Raw genomic sequence first — 16,433 nt, 5'->3', positions numbered from 1 at the left:
CCCTCCAACCCTGCGGAAGACTGGCTGCCGGTGGGCGGTGGGCGAGGGAGGGGCAGCAGGGGGCCCGGACCCCCTTCCTGGTTCTCAGGTCGCAGCTCAGGAGAGGGGCATGGAGGGGTGGGGAAGGGCCGTGGGGCCGCAGGGGCCTCCAGGCGGAGTGATGGAGAGATGCGCAGGCTCCAGGTGAACACGACTGCGCCTTTGAGCCACACCAAGGGGGGTCCCGATGGGGAGACCCCGACAGGCAGCCCCAGGGCCCTGCTCTGTTTGACTGAAGCTCGTTCCTTGTGGCATTTTTTTTTTTTTTTTTTTTTGGGAAACTTACAAAAGTGGCACCAGCTCCTCAGAAGATGGGGCTTGGACCGCACAGACGGCGCAGCCCCCAGGCCTTGGCCGCAGCCCCCACTCCCCGGGCCGGCGTGTCCCCAGCCGGGGCGTCCCCTCCTCGCCCGAGGCCCGCCAGGCTGCGGGGGCGCTGGCCCGGGGCGCTGGGGGGCGCTAGGGGGGGCCGCGGGCTCTGGGGGAGCCGGGGGTGCTGGGGGGCGCTAAGGGGGCCGGGGACGCTGGAGGGGCGCAGTTCGCGCACCCCGCATCCGCTGCCCCGTCGGGCGGACTTCCGCTCCCGCGAGGGGGTTCCCGCGTCGGGGGGTTCCCAGCGGAGATGGGGCCGTGCGGGTCCCGCGGCGCCGCCTGCGCGGAGGACGCGCCCCCGCTCTTCCGCCCCCAGACCCCGCCCACGCCCGGCCCCGACCCTGATCTCGACCCGGACCCCTCCCTCCGGGGAAAGCCCGGACAAGCTTCCGGCACCGCCCCCTTCCCGGCAGGGCCCCGCCCGGCGCTTCCCGCCCGCGCCCCGCCCAGCCCCCGCCCCGCCCCCACCTGTCCCCCGGGCCGGAAGGGGCTGGGATGCGGGTCCCCCGGGCAGGGGGTGGGCCCAGGCCAGGGGCTCCGGGTGGGTGCTCCCCCACGGCGGGGATGGGGGGCGACGGGGATGGGGGGCGACGGGCAAGTGCCCGGTCCGGGCAAGGACGCCGAGGCCCGCGGGCGACCCTGGAGAGGGGCCGCGGGAGCGCTCCGGGACCTGCAGGCCGGGGGCCGGGCGCTAACCTGGGCTGAGCCCCCCAGGAACCCCTGCTGCAGACGGTGGCGCAGAGCTGGCCCTGGACAGCTGCTGGGGTGAGGGGTGTCCCGGACGCCAGGCTGGGGGGAAAGCGGCGCTGCCTAGCGGGAGGCCCAGGCTGGTGATGTCACCCGCAGACCGCTCTCCAGAAGGACCTCCAGCCCCGCAGTGGGAGGAGGGAGTCTCTGAAGGGTGGGTGCCCCCAGGACCCTCTCAGGCCCGGCCCCTTGCCCCGGCTAGTGCAGAGCCAGCCGGCCTGGCGTCTGGGCTGAGCCCACACGGTGAGCACCTGGAGAGGCCCCTGGACCCAGAGGGGAATGTGGCCCAAGCTCCAGGGTCCAGCACAGGCCCGAGGCTGGCCCCCCACAGCACCCACAGGACCGGGGCCCTTCTCCCTCCCAGCGCCACCTGAGCTCCCCTGTGGGCCTGGCAGGTGTGTCGTCCCCATCAGCCACCTGCATGCTGACTGTGGCACCAGGCCTGGCCCCAGCCCTGGTCACCCACACTTATGGCCACCTGTCCCAGGTGGGCAGGACTCCAACCCAGGCTGGCGGTGGTGCTGGGGTCAGAAAAGGGCAGGCGGGACAGGAGGAGCCAGAGGGAGCACGTCCAGGCTGGAGGAGGGCTGGGGTCCCAAGGAGCCAATCCCAGACAAGGGCTTGGGTGGCAGGGAGTGAGAGTGGGTGGGGGTGGGGGCGCCCACCCAGTGTGGCCCGGGGTGGGGGGAGCCGGTGCAGCTGGGGGAGGCCTGCAGCATTGGCCACCATGTTCAGTCTTTGCTTGGGGGTTGCTGGGGGTCCTGGCACTTCTGCCAGGAGCAGGCAGGAGCTGAGTGGTGAGCGCCAGCGTGCAGGCCCCGGGGCGGCCGGTGTGAGAGCTGCAGCTGTGGGCCAGGCCAGGTGTGCTGCCTGGCGTAGGGGATGGGAAGGACCAGTACCAGCGGCTGGGACCCACCGTGAGTGGCTGGGACCCACCGTGAGCAGCCTGGGCTGGCGGGCCCCGCCACAGCTCAGGGCTCCTCTGAAGGCTGCCTCGGCCTCACGCTGCCGTGGGGTCAGCCGAGGACTCGCAGAGCCAGGGAGGCGGAAGCAGATGTGCCTGGGTCACAACTGTCCCTGTGGTGGCTGAGGGTTGTGTGGGAGGGAGGGGCCACACTGGACAGGGTTAGACATGGAGCATGACCTTGAGGACAGTGTCACCGCTGCTGCTGACCGGCCAAGGCTCTGGAATGTAATGAGAAGGGAGGGCGGAGGGGCCGGAGGAGCCCAGCCCAGGGGGTCTGCATGCGGCCAGGGTGCTGGCTGGCAGCCAATGGGCACCGCAGGGCTGTGTCCCGCCTTGACTGCTCAGCCCACAGGGCGCCTGGCGCCTCAGGACATGCCCATTCCCTGCTGGACACCAGGCCCATACCTGGGACTGTAGCACATCCTGGGGGGACACACCAGCCCAGTGGGGGCCGAGGGGCCCCAGGACCCCGCGGATTGTGCCCGGCAGTGTAAGTTGCAGTGGGTGGATGGGGGCTCGGTGATATTCGAGTCCTTTTCTGAGTGCAGGACAAGGACCCCAGGAGATGGTGTCCTCTGCTTCTCTGCTGGGAGGCTTCTAGAAGCACAGGAGACACACGTGAAGAGGGCAGATGTCAGAGCACCTGTGGCAGACAGGGACAGAAGAGCCTGTGGCATAGGGCGTGGGCTGAGGTGTCACGGGAGAGGCACATTCTCCCAGAGGACTCACCGTGGACCAAGCCATCAGGACTGTGCCCGAGAGGCGCTGTCATCGGGAAGCTCAGTGGTGGCTCCTGGCAGGCCAGACTGACAGCAGGAGAAACTGTCCCTGAGCTGGATCCACCAAAAGCACAGGGGCAGTGTGTGACTCTTTGGTTGACAGGGCCAGGGGCTGGGGGCCAACAGATGGGCGGCTGGCGAGGGGTGGCTCAGCTCGTGGGTGCAGACGGAATCAGGGATACGTATGTGCAGGGGGTCTAGGTGGCTGCTCCGTAAGGTCATGACCCCTTACCCTGTTCCCAGACCTGAGCAGGCTTTCAGACCCAGAACCTGCTGACTGAAGGGGAGGCTGTGTCCCCAAGAGGAAGAGTCTGCAACACCAAGACAAGTTGGCACTGTCACCGTTCTGCCCGTCCTTCCCCCAGGGGCTGGGGGCCACTGACTCAGGTGACTGTACGCAGGGCAAGGGACATACGGGAGCATTCCAAGAACTGCTGACACAGGGTTTGCATGGACGCTGCCATCTGGGGGCCCAAGGTGCATCATGGCTCCTGTTAGAGTTGGGGGCTTATAGGACCAGGTGACAAATGGACTCTGGCAGAGTCTGGTCACTGACCTTGAGTCTGGACACCCACCCAGTGGACAGACGGTGAGCAGACACGGGGTGGTGGGTGCTGAGTCCTTCACGTCACAAGGGGAAGTCCAGGTGCTCTGTACCTGTCCCCACCTGGGATAGTAAACCAAAATGTGATGTCCTGGGAGTAAGTAGGGACACATTTAAAGGCCTGAAGGATGCAAGCATGGTGGTGCCAGCACATCTCCATTTATTCTGCCGGGCTGACCCCCACAAACAGCACCTGGGTGGGCCCAGGAGGAGGAGAGTGGTCTGCTGCAGCAACAGCCCCAGGAGGTCTGGGGTCTTTGCCCGAGGAGGGTTTCCTGGCTCCAGGTGTGTGGACTGTGTTCTCCACCCCTCGCTGGCAGGAAGGTCAGGCACAGCGGAACATGTACAGGGCGGATGCAGAGCAAGGCTGCGCCCCCTGCAGTGGGGGGCTGTCCGCCTGCGGAGAGAGCCCCTGGCCTGGCTGTGGGCCCCGGTAGGATGGACTGCCTGGAGCCCTGGCTCTCCAGGCAGGCCCGAGGACATTCATTTCCAGGGGGACAGGGTGCCTCTGGGGTAGCAGGACAGCAGTGTGCTGCGTGCGCAGATGGTTCCTTTCACGGAAGAGACCTGCATTCACACCAGGGCCGTCCTTCCTGCTGGAGCGCCTCAGCTGAGGTCCAGGGGGCCGGGGCTTCCGCCAGCATCTCTCCGCCTCGCCTGACTCTCAGAGCTGGGCTGTCCCTGTGCCGGGTGTCCCCTGCCTCCAGCCCCCACTTGGGCCCAGTCGCCGCAGACAAGGGTCTGCAGACAGCGCCGCATGTGCTGCCTGTTGAGAACCGATGGCTCACAGGGCCCAGCCTGAGACCCATCGCATTAGACGGTGACACTTTACAGAGAAGCTAGAGCAGAGGTGGGCTGTGACCGAGGGGTGCTTCCAGAAGCTTCTAGCACTGCAGGGCGTGCGGTGCCGTGGAGGGATGGAAGCCACCGCCAGGATCTGAGCGTGCCTGCGTCGCCAGAGAACGCCCGGGCCTGGGACCCCAGGGTAGGAGCCTCGCGGCCCTGCAGGCCCCAGTCCCGGCTCCGAGAGGGCGGGGCGACCCGGGGCAGCGGCAGGACCCGAGCTCGGCCCCGCGGCGCCACCTGCCGGCCGCGCCCTGCGCGGGTCCTACCGCCCGAGTGCGGGTCCGCTGGTCGCGCGGGAGCGGGAGCGCCCGCGGGCGGAGCTGCGTGTGTGTGTGTGTGGGGGGAGTGGCGCGCCCCCGGACCCAGTAGGGGCCACCAACATCTGGGCCCCAGGGCCCACGTGCTGCGCTTTGGCAGGTGGACCCGCAGCCCCGCGCCCCGCGTCACGGAGCCCGGGCAGACACTGCCAGCTGGGGCCGGTGGTCCCCGCAGCTGGTGGCCAGAACTGGTCCCTCGCGTTCCAGGCTGGAAGGTGGCTGCGCGGCCCCACCTGGGAGGTGGCTTTGGCGCCATGAGCCCGAGCCCGGAGGAACAGCGCCTCCCCCGCGGGGAACCCGCTGGGCCATGCGTGCGGGTGGCACACGTGTGGACCCAAGTGCTCTAGCCCTGGCGGTCTGGACTTCTCTCTCCCCCTGGTGGGAGTCCCCTGGCTGCCCTGCGCCCGCTCCTCCTCCTTCCCTGGACACCCCACCTCCCCAAGGCGTCCCCCAGGGCCAGGGGCCTTCCTTTTGGATTCTTAGTTTCCCACCTGTCCACTGCTCTGCCACCATGTGGTGTCACACCCAGCTGATAGCCTCCTGTCCCCAGCTCTCAGACTGGCCCCACCCAAACACCACCCCACCACACAGCCTAAGGGGTCCTGGGCTCCCCCCAATTGTAGGCTCCATCCTCCCAGTTGGCGGCCCAGGGAGGCAGCCTGTGTCCCCCCCACCCTCTGCCTGCCCTCCCTTCTATGACCATCCCTGTGTCCTCCTCGGCTTGCTCTGCCCCCACTTCTAAGCTCCCCACGGCCTGTCCGGCCACTGCCCCTTGGCCTGCACCGTGGCGATGCTGTCTCCAGATGGTCTCGTGGCACACGGAGCGACCAGTGCTGGCCTGCCCACGGTCTCTGCGTGGGTCCGAGCTGCTCGAGAGCAGCCTGCCCCACCCGTGTGAGCCGCGTTCCTCCAGGAGCTCAGGGTGACTTGGCCTGGGGCTCGATGCTGTTTTCTTTACTACAACGAGTGGGACAAGGCCAGCTGGGACAGCTACAGCCAGAGCCAGAGGCAAGACTCGCCCCTGCCCACCAGGGACCCCTGGAGCAGAGTCCTGTCCACCGGGACTGACTCAGTGCCCAGGTCAGAGTGACCGCCTGGGGCCCAGCACACGTGGGCCCATCAAGGTGTGGCTGTGGGGGTCCCTGATCCAGGACGATGCAGGGGCCGGCACAGGGAGGGCGGGCAGGAGTGGCCACCCAGGGTGACGTCCACACAGAAGGGGCAGCTGGAGGGCTCGGGCGCATGACTGAGGGGCAGGGAGAAGGGTGGCAGGCCAGGTGGAGTGGGCCTTGGGGGCACTGGGAGGCCCAGCCTCTCACTCCCACAGGCAGCTTTTCTTCATGCCCAGATGAACTGGCCTTAGGGTCTGTGACTGACACCTTTCTCCAGTTGTGCCCCACAGATGGCCTTTCGCCCACCTGAGGGTCCCCTTCCTCTTTGTAGTCCTAGGACAGCATTCGCTGGGCGGGGCCCCCAGGCAGGGTCCCTTGCCCGAGGTGGGGCCGCTGCAGGGAGGGCCTGGGCCTCCCGCCCCTCCCAGGTGCATTGCGACCCCCCCCACCCGCTCAGGGACAGCACAGCCACATGCCCACAAGGACCTGCCGCCTCTACCTGCGTCCCCGGCAGACTTCGGCGGTCCTGGCAGGACGGAGCCAACTCACTGAAGGCCTGTACTTTCTCAGTGAGGCAAATCCACACACGTTCTATCCCTGACTACCTTCAATGGTCAATTTTATTATAAAGAACTGTATCAAAATAAACGAGTCTGTTTATGAACAACCGAGAAATGCAGCTTTAAGGGCCAAATGAGTGTCAGCTGTTTCAAAGGCGGCAGCTTCTCCTTCCGACTGTCCACCTGCAGGGGTGGGGACAGTGTCCCCAGGGCCACATTCCATACAGGACGTCGTTCTGAATAATTTAAAGGGCAGGTCTGGCTTCTGACACTGGGCCGTTACAGTTCCTCCCGGGAGGGCGGCTGTGCTGGGTTTCCTTCTGCACCTTCTGCCAGAAAACAGCATTGAGTAAAAGGCCCCACACTAAGGGCCCGAGAACCAGGCTTCCACTGGGACCACAGCGTGGTGGCCTGTCGTGGGTCACCCGGCACACGGCCCTGGGCACAGTGCCCAGGCTCCCTCTGGACTCCGCAGCCCTTCCAAGCCCAGCTCAAGATGAGGACCCGGGTGTCCCAATGCCCCCCACAGCTGGGGGCACCCAGGCAGGGGAGACACGTGGCCAGATGGCATTTCAGAGCCACCCCCCTGCCATGGGTGTGGAAGAGTCGAGCTGGGAGGGGAAGAGAGCCTGAGCAGGGGTGGGGCCCATCAGGACATGCTGGGACAAAGGGGCGGGGCCAGCTGGTGGCCTCGCAGGGGCGCAGAGCGAGTAGGAGCTGGCCCCGGGCTCTCCCCCAGCTTGGGCGTTTCCTTTACTACAAGGCTCCTGCATGTGGAATGGCTCTCATTGTTCTCCTCGGGACTCGGAGCTTCTGGAATAGGATCTGGGTCTTCTCCACTGGACTGCTCTCTGCCATGACCTCACTGCACACTGCTTCCGACCCCTCCACGTCACGCACAGGGCCAGTTCCCCGAGAGATGGAGTCTTAATCCCCAGCACCTGTGTGTGACCTTGTCTGGAAATAGGGTCTTCGCAGATGACCGAGTTAAGGCAAGGTCACTGGGGTGGGCCTCGCCCCGTCAGGTGTCTTCGTGAAAAGGGGAGGTGTGGGCAGCGCGACACGGAGAAGCTGGCATCTGCAGGCCCCCGGCAGGCCTCAGAAGGGCCGGCCTGCTGCTGCCCGGACCCCAGGCCGCTGGCCTCCAGAGCCACGTGCACAGTTCTGCTGCTGAAGCCCTGAGTGCGGGGTCCCTGGTTGCGGGGGGAGCACCTCACCGTGCTCCACCTCCCTGCACGCCCCAGTCTCTCCGCGGCCATCTGGTGGCTTCCCCAGACCCGCTCTCCAGTCCACTAACTGCATCATTTTTTTTTTTTTTTTTTTTTTTTTTTTGAGACAGAGTCTCACTCTGTTGCCCAGGCTACAGTGAGTGCTGTGGCGTCAGCCTAGCTCACAGCAACCTCAAACTCCTGAGCTCAAGCCATCCTCCTGCCTCAGCCTCCCGAGTAGCTGGGACTACAGGCATGCGCCACCATGCCCGGCTAACTTTTTCTATATATTTTTAGTTGGCCAGACAATTTCTTTCTATTTTTAGTAGAGACGGGGTCTCGGCTCTTGCTCAGGCTGGTCTCGAACTCCTGACCTCGAGCGATCCACCCGCCTCGGCCTCCCAGAGTGCTAGGATTACAGGTGTGAGCCACCGCGCCCGGCCACTAACTGCATCTTTATCTGTATCTACTCTGCCGTTAACCACCTGCTGAATTTTAAGTTGCAATAACTTTCCCTTTCATTTCCTCAACTTCTGTTTGTGCCGTGAACTCCTTTAGGGCTTTATCCTTGGGAAGCAGGTACCTCTCGGCCGAGTGTGTTTTATCCCCGTCCTCCAGGAACCGGGGCTATCACCACCCCAAGGCCGTTGTGCATGTTAATTTCTTTTCTTTCAGGTTCTCAGGCCAGGCGGCCAGCGCACATGCAACCCCGGAGGAGCCACTCACCACCCTGGGTCGTGGGCACACACGCGCTGTCCGTTTCCTCGAAGCCGTCAGGACACACACAGACAAAGCTCCCTGGAGTGTTGTAGCAGTTTTCGTTTTCCCTCGCACATGCTTTTTCAGCCAGTGAGCACTCGTCTATGTCTGAAACACAACGGATACACATCAGCCCATGAAATCCATTCATGATTCACCCAGATAACGACAGCACAAAGATTACAAACATCAGGAAAGGCTTCGAGAGGGTAGAATTTCACGTCTCAAAGGTCAGACCCTCAGGGGGTAGAAAACCGGAGCAGGGACGTCAGGCAAAGGCGAGGCCGGAAGCCCCACGTGCGCCTGGGGCGGCAGCGGTGTCACCGCGTCAGCTGCCTCTCTTCCCTCGGGTGCCAGCTGGCCTGGGACTGCCCAGGCGGGTCACCACCAAGGAGGCCGTGACCTGGAGCCGCCATCACAGTGGCACCAGTGACTCGGAGGCAGCCCCCGGCGTCCCGCCCGCCGCGTCTGCGGCTCCCGAGACCCCAGTGGAGCTCAGGAAGCCGCACCTGCCGAAGACTCTGCTGTCTCCCGTCCCCTGGCCGAGCCTCCTGGCCGTCCACGCTGTGGACCCTCCAGAAATGTCCATCTGAGGCAGCACAGAGACGACGTCACTGACCTGCACACTGTCCACTGTCCTTCGCGTAGCCAGGGACGCACTCTTTACAGCTTCCCGGACCGTCTCCTGTGCAGCCCACACACGTGGAATCACATTCTAGAGATAAGGGGGGGAATGTCAGGCCACCGTCCCCACGAGCAAGGCAGGATCTGAAACCCACAGATGTCGGAGGCGCCGACACTGCTGAGAACACGGGTTTCCCCCGTGACTCACTGGAGTGACTTTGCACCCACCCATCTTTTTCTCCCAGAAGCGCCGCTGTGCGCAGCGGACGTGTCCCCAGGAGCCGGCAGGGTGGACACAGCAGGAGAAGCACCATGGAAGGTGACCCTGCGCGTCCTTCTGTCCAAGTGGAAACTGGGCACGGCAGACGGTCTTGAAACAAAACCCACCTGCGGCTCGGGGACTCTGGCTGTTTGCCTACGGGCAGCTCAGTAAGAAGTGCCGAACCGAGACACCGTGGGGCTTCTAGTGCCACATCTCAGTGTCAAGGACCCCACAGTCGGCGTAAAGACACTAAAACCACCCAGTGCTACTGTAGACACGGGGGAAAGGCAGCCTCGTCCCTGCTGCTGGGACTACAAATCGGCACAACCTTTCTGGGGACAAAGTGGCCCTAAAATACACATTCCCTTGACTGGAGAATTTAGAGACTAATCCAAAAAAACAATGAGGACTGTGAAAAGTTTTACCTACAAGGGTATTTGAAGTTTATAATGGCCAGTTTGATTTAAATGTCCAGCAACAGAGTCTGTTTAGCTATGAAATAATGGCGTGCTCCAAAATCATTAACGTAACACACAAAAATACGCACAAAGATGCTCATAACACGCTGCTGAGCGGAAAGGCAGACAAGGCACCGTGCAAGCAGTTCAAGCAGCTGGAGTCTACAAGGACCTGTCAACAGCGCAGGTTCACTGGCAGTGCAGTTGATGGGGTTTTACTGTCTTCGTCCCAACTCTCTTGAATTTTCTGATTTTTCTGCGACAAGTATCTATTACTTGTGTGGCCACACTCAATATTTTTAAAGCAGATAGAATATATAGAAATCATGCCAACAAATCCCAAATAAATGTTTAAAAAGGAAGAAATAGGCCGGGTGCCGTGGCTCACACCTGTAATCCCAGCACTTTGGGAGCCCGAGGCAGGAGGATGGCTCGAGGCCAGGAGTTTGAGACCAGCTTGGGGAACATAGCGACACCCCGTCTCTACTAAAAATAAGAGAAATTAGCTAGGTGTGGTGGTGTCTGCAGTCCCAGCTACTCGGGAGGCTGAGGCGGGAGGATTGCTTGAGCCCAGGAGTTGGAGGCTGCAGCGAGGCATGATCGCGCCACTGCACTCCAGCCTGGGCGAGACCCTGTCTCAGAAACACACACACACAAAGGAAGAAAGAAATCTCCAGCAGGACTCCGGGGAGTGCAAGCCTGTCCCCAGACCCTGGCCCTGAAAAGGCAGACAGGTCCCCAGGCCCAGACACACCTTCGCACGTGTACGAGCCGTTGATGTTCCTGCAGTACTGCGTGTCACTGCAGGGAGCTGTCTCTGCCGCACACTCGTCCACATCTGGAACAGAAGAGCGCAGCTGCGAGTGACTCCAGGACGAGAGGACAGGGTTCCCTGCCCACAACCCACAGCCGGGGTGGCTGGAGAAGGGCAGGGGAGGGGATGAGGCAACAGCCCCACGCCTTGTCCCATGGACACTCAGTGCCACTGGGGGAAGGCCTTGAGGACGATGGCCACTGGCTGCCGTGAGCACCTCCAAGTCCCTCAAGCTCCCTGTTGAAGGTGTGAAACCCGGGGGAGGGGGTGTGGGGAGGGGCTCAGCCCCTAGTTTGCCTAAGGCCAAGCCGCTGCTGAGGGAGAACAGAAACTGAGGCCAGAGTGGGAGACGCAGCCTGGCCTCTGCCCCGGCAGCCCATGGTTTCTCTGGGGCACAGAGGTGCTGCGGGACCAGGTGTGTGGGCAGCAGGGAAGGACGCCTCGGGAGCAGGCGGTGCCCACTGTGGCGGGTGGGCAGGGAGCAGGCAGACAGCAGGGCGAGCCCAGGGCCTTGCACCCAGCACAGCCACAAGGCACCCGGAGGAGCCCAGCGTCAGGGAGGCAACGCCTCCTTTCTGCCAGGCACTGCCGGGCGTGGAGCAGGATGGGTGGCAGGAGCTCGCGGGCAGCCACTCCCCACTCTCCACTGCACTCTCTTCTGGGCAAGGACAGGTCTCCCTGCCAGCCTGCTCCCGGACCTGGCTGTGCCGCTGTTCCCTATCCCCACTCACACACCAGCACCCACTGCTCCCCCGGCACCGCATCCTGCCTGCCAGAACCGCCCCGGTACTCCCGGTCCACGTGTTTGCAAAACCAGCACAGGGGACACAACGGGCCTGAAACCCCAGGTTTCCCTGTGGGGCCCGAGTCAGGCAATCCTCACAGGGCAGCAAAGACGGCTGACCCACGCCAGCCCAGCCAGGTGGTCCTTCTGGGAACTGCCCTCGGCGGGACAGCAGGTGCGTGGGCCAGGGCCCCCATGCGGGCTCCGTCACGTTGGAGTCACCTGCCCACGGCGCAGAGTGGGCAGACACAGGAAGAGCCAGAGGCTGGGCAGGACTGGACCTCGCAGAGCCCCCTGCGCCCCTCACCCACGCAGGCGTCCTCCTCCAGCACCCAGCCCACTTCGCACTCGCCGCAGTCCCTGCTGGTTGGGCCGGAGCACGTCTTGCAGGACTCGTCACAGGCTGGAAGGCAAAGGCGGGCACGTGTGTGAACCTCTGTCACCAACGCAGAGCAAAGCTCGTGTCAGAAATGAGGGATTTAAGTTCAGCAACGATAACAAACAGAAACAGAAAAATCCCAGGAAAATAAGATTAGTTCAACAGAAAAATCTATCCACAAGATTCATGATATTCATATATTAAACAGAAAAAATACATAGGGTTTTCAATGTCCATTAAGAATCAAATCCTCAGCAAAGCAGGACCCCGAGGGAATGTTTTACAGCCTGGAGAAGACCCCGCCCACACTCTAGGCCCACGCCTGGCTGGGAGAGCAGGCTCCGGCCACCGACACACAGATGTCCTGTGCGGCACCTGCATCCCGGAGCCAGGGAGAGCTGCGGTGTGGGAACCAGAAAGGGCCACGTCCTGACCAGCGTCAACACACTTCCCCAGTGGAACACACGGGAGGGCCACAGACCAACCGCTGACTCGCTCCTGAGACGTCAACACGCAGATCCCCTCCCCGCTCCCCCGTCACTGTACCTTAGCAAGGTGCCACCGCACAGCTTCCTGTGCAGATTTTAAGCCTGCAAGTGTGCGAGCTCCGCACCTGCGGAGGGTGCGCCCCAGTCTCATGAGGAGGTGGGCGTGGCCCGTGCTCACCTGTGCAGTGTGGTCAGACTCAACTCAGGAGGTTCTACCTCTGGGCACCCGGAAGGGAAGCACCCAGCGTCATGGCCAGGACTGTCTGGCCACCTCACCCAACACCAGGCCATGTGACAATACCAGGGTAAGCAAGATGGCGCCCCCTAGAAAGGGAGCCGGGGGGAGGGGCCAGGAGGTCACACAGGAGGCCTCCGAGAGTCCTTCTAATTCTCACATTAGACCATCTCTCCGCCCTGTCCCCTGCGGTGGCACGGGGGCCTCAGCAATGTTCTCTGCTACTCTGGGTGGCTATCTAAGCAACAGCGGGCACATTCTGGCCTCTGCACCCTATACCTGACAGGACCCAAGGACCTAGAGCCAGCCAGGGACACCCAGTGGGGCCCTCCAGGCCTATCCACCCTGTGGGATAGCTGCAGGGGAGAGCAAGCCTTTTGCCAGAACATTCCAGGGAACTGAATGAGCAGAGTGTGGACTCCAACTAGGTGCCAGGTCTAAGAATTAGGAGAACCAAGCACAGAGATAAAGGTAACAACCTGCTAATTTAACACTGGTGAAACGTTAAGTCCCAGAGAAGAACTTAAAGGGAAAAGTGAGTAGCTTTTCCCTTCTGGGGGTTGTTTAGGGACACGAAGCTCCTCTAACAGCCTCTGTCATTTCCCTTCACATGTTTCATAAGGGCCACGTCTTCTGAGCCTCCTGAACGTCCCTGGACACCTAGGTTCAGAGCTGACATCTGAGCAGGCTGCTCTGGGCAAGGGCTGCTCCCGCCGCCTCCCTACCTGTGCAGACGCTGTGGGTCTGGTTCCTGAGCGAGCTGAAGTAGCCGTCCATGCAGTCGGTGCACACTGCCCCCTGGTAGCCCACGTGGCACCGGCAGGACCCGTCCCCCTCTCTGCTGCCGTCTCCGCTGCAGTGGCCGTTCCCGCTGCAGGGCCTCTCAGACCCGCCCTGGCACGCTTTGGGGACACAAAGCCATGCTCTGAGAACACCTGGAGGCGCTGGCGGCGAGAATGCCACTGCAGCCTCAACGCGCACAGGCAGACCACACTGCAACCCAGCCCTGCGCGATCCTAGTGGGGAAACGCAGAGCCTGCAAGCCTGGCCAGGTGGCGTTGGAGAAACTGGCTTCTGGGGTCTGCGTGGCTGATGGTGGCTCTCTGGCCTGGGGGCAAGCCACAGGTTGGTGGACTTGACAGTCATGCGCCACATAGTGACATTCAGGTCAACCAGGGTCCGAGGATACCACGGTGCTCCCTGAGATGATAATGGAGCTGAAAATTTTGAGCTCTCTTCTGTGCTCAGACATGTCTACACGCAGGAATTTTCACCGTGTTGCAATTTCTGCGGTACTCGCAGCCTGGGAGCACGGGCTGTACCCCAGCCTCGGTGTCTTGGCTGCCCCGACTTCCCCAGAGGGACTTGCGAGAAGAGCCAGTGGCCTGATCAGGGGGACCAGACTCCAGGTGGCTCTGGTAATAGCGATGGCGACGTGTGGGCAGACGGGAGACGGGCAGGTGGGAACACAGAGTGTGAGGACACTATGACACCCCATTATGGCGAAATCATCCAAGGAGTGGCCCTCACCATCAAGTGACGCGTGACTGTGCTGTGTGGCTTTGCGCAGCTTCCCTTGATACACAGGGATGAGGACCTGTGCGTCAGGCGTGTGGGATGCACGGGACAGCAAGCACCCAGGTGCGGTGTCCTCGCCGGGGAAAGCGGGGGAGGCAGCAGGGGCAGCTGCAGCCAGGGGGACGTCTGACCTTGAGACTTATGCCACCTGACCCCGCTCGACGGACAGGACTGACGTTCGTACCACCCGAAGGGTAAAGCCCGGCTCCCTGTCAGTGCACACTCCTTCACCCACGAAGGCAGAGGCCGCAGGAGCAGCCTGAAGGATGCCCACTGCCCTAGGCCCTCGACAGAAGGTCTGTGTTGCTCTGTGGGCAGGGCTACGCTGGTGGCCATGAAAGACACAGTGTGGCCACCCCCTTGCATGAAGAAAGAAGCACCCAGGCAGGCCAGTTGGGACCGACCCCCAGGTGAGTCTACTCACCTGTGAGCATCTGTGAACCCCTGAATTAAAAGGACACCTGGTATTAGATACTCAAGAGTCCCACAGCCCAGAGAATTTCCCTGCATGACGTTAGTGGTGATACCAGAGCCCTGGGGTACGAGGCGCTCCATGCTGCCTTGGGGGGTGGGCGGCTGTCCTGTCTTATGGAAGAGGCAGGGTCCCAGACCCCACAGAGAGCTGTGCACCCAGCTGCCCTCTGTGCTCTTATCCACCTGGGGGTCAGGGGGGCACTAACGGGAACAAAGGAGGAGACTTGGGCTCTCCCCAGGAGGAGACGTACCAAGACAGTCTGGTCCGTAGGTTCCTGGCGAACAGCACACCTTCAGCGTTTTCACACAGAACCACTCAAATAAGTCAGGATTCTCGTTCTTCCTACAGTTTTTTAAAAACATTCATTAAATCTTACGTGACAGATTCATTAAAACAAAAATGCAGTTTCATATGACATTTGCTACAGAGCATTACGGGATCTGGGAACCAGAGTCGAGGTGCCCAGCGGCAATGCAGGTGACAGCACGTGGGTAGGAGGGAGACAGGTAGGCGGGAACGCCGCACTGTTCCCAGAACCGTTCTCAGTGTGAAATGACTTCAGACTGCAGGTTAGAAAACCAAGCGGTGCCCAGGAGGTGGGCACTGGGCACTCACAGCTGCAGCCACCAGGCCTCCAGGTGCTCCTCCTGCTCCTCCAGCAGCCGGTTGCACTCGAAGTCGCTGCTGTCGCACAGACTCTCGACGATCTCCATGAGGCGGATCTCGCTGAAACACAGCCACAGTCAGCACCGGGGCTGGGGGCCCAGGGCTCACAGGGAGTCGGTTTGTTCATTCTGCAGGGTGTCCTGAGGCCCTACCTGGTGCCAGGCTAGAAATACAGTGGCCCTGGAGTGGAGAAGACCCTAAACCAGCACATCCCCCAGGGTGCAGGGGCCAGAGCTCTGGGCAGAGAGGGGAAGGGAGCTTACCCCGCCTGCAGGGAGGCCCGGAGTGGTTCACAAGTGAGACTGGTGTTTCAGTCTACATTTTTAAAAGGCTGCTGTCCGTGGAGTGAGAATGGGTTGCAGGGACCATGTGGCAGCTGGAAGGCCATACAGGGGCCAGCACATGAGTCCCAGGCCAGAGGCAGAGGCGAATTGGACAGGTGACTGGTGTCAAGGGACCGTTCTGTGTACCTGTTATTAACACAGGTACCCAAAGCAGGACACTGGGCTTCTCAGGACACGGCCCACCTGAGAGACCTGCAGGTGCTCTAGGGCACTCACCTGAATTCATACTTCGACAGCGTCTTTTCCTCCCAAGCTGTGTTCCCACCGCCGAAGTTCTTCTTTGCTGTGTCCACCATTCCCTGCCAGGAGAAGGTGCCCACCGGGCTCTGTGCTGCCCCCTCTCAACCCCAGGCCCGCAGTGTGTGTGTGTGGGACCTGGGCCCGCAGGAGGCCGGCCCTGGCCCGCAGCCCCCGCCCCGCGGCTGCCCGGCCCCCCTTCCCCCCAGCCCCGGGCCGGCCCCGGCCCCGGCGCGGCCTGCCCACCTTCTTGAACTTGTCCACCAGCTCCCGGCACTGCTTGCAGAGCGTCGGCTTCTTGGCGGCCCGCGGCACGGGAGGCAGCAGCAGCAGTAGCAGGAACCCCAGCGCGGCCCGGGGCGGCGGGGGCATGGCGGCCAGCGCTGCGGGAAGACGCGGCTGGCGCTCCAGGTCCCGCGGCAGCGCGGCTCCGGCCCCCGGCCGCCCACCCGCTCCGAGCCGCGCCGGCCGTTCCCCGGGCTACTTGAGGGGCCAGCGAGGCCCCGCCCGGCCTCCCAGCCCCGCGCCGCTATTGGTCGGCGGGACCCGCCCCGGCCTTATGTGGCCCAATCCAGGCTCGCCACGAGCGGCGACCAATAGGAAGGTCCCGGGTCAGCGTCCTGCCGGGAGGCTGGGGCGTGGGCGTGGCGATCCGAGCCCGCCCCTCTCGCGAACGGCGGGCATTGGCCATCTTTACTCCGGGCAGCTCCACCGCAACAGCGGCTGGGGCTCTGGCGGCCATGTTAGGTTCGGGCAAGAGCTTCGCCTATGTTCTCTGT

The 16,433-nt window shown here is 62.9% G+C and overlaps 1 protein-coding gene across 2 annotated transcripts; it reads right to left on the bottom strand.

The window, feature by feature from the left end:
- Positions 1 to 6,401: 6,401 nt before the first annotated feature.
- Positions 6,402 to 16,111, bottom strand: CRELD2 (cysteine rich with EGF like domains 2). Of its 2 annotated transcripts, none has more exons than XM_069491681.1 (10): positions 15,901 to 16,111; positions 15,634 to 15,716; positions 15,023 to 15,133; positions 14,658 to 14,749; positions 13,080 to 13,256; positions 11,560 to 11,655; positions 10,409 to 10,492; positions 8,930 to 9,025; positions 8,278 to 8,418; positions 6,402 to 6,672 (listed from the first exon to the last, which is right to left on the bottom strand). In XM_069491681.1, exons 1-10 carry the CDS (start codon positions 16,024 to 16,026, stop codon positions 6,623 to 6,625), a joined length of 1,056 nt encoding a protein of 351 aa, XP_069347782.1. In that variant the 5' UTR covers positions 16,027 to 16,111; the 3' UTR covers positions 6,402 to 6,622. The 2 variants fall into 2 exon arrangements, with proteins under 2 accessions (XP_069347782.1, XP_069347783.1); XM_069491682.1 differs by having other exon boundaries at positions 6,402 to 6,669.
- Between the last annotated feature and the right edge of the window lie 322 nt (positions 16,112 to 16,433).

Source organism: Eulemur rufifrons, chromosome 16 (genome assembly GCF_041146395.1).
Source record: "Eulemur rufifrons isolate Redbay chromosome 16, OSU_ERuf_1, whole genome shotgun sequence".
Taxonomy (NCBI): Eukaryota; Metazoa; Chordata; class Mammalia; order Primates; family Lemuridae; genus Eulemur; species Eulemur rufifrons.
This window is presented reverse-complemented; position numbering and strand designations above follow the sequence as displayed.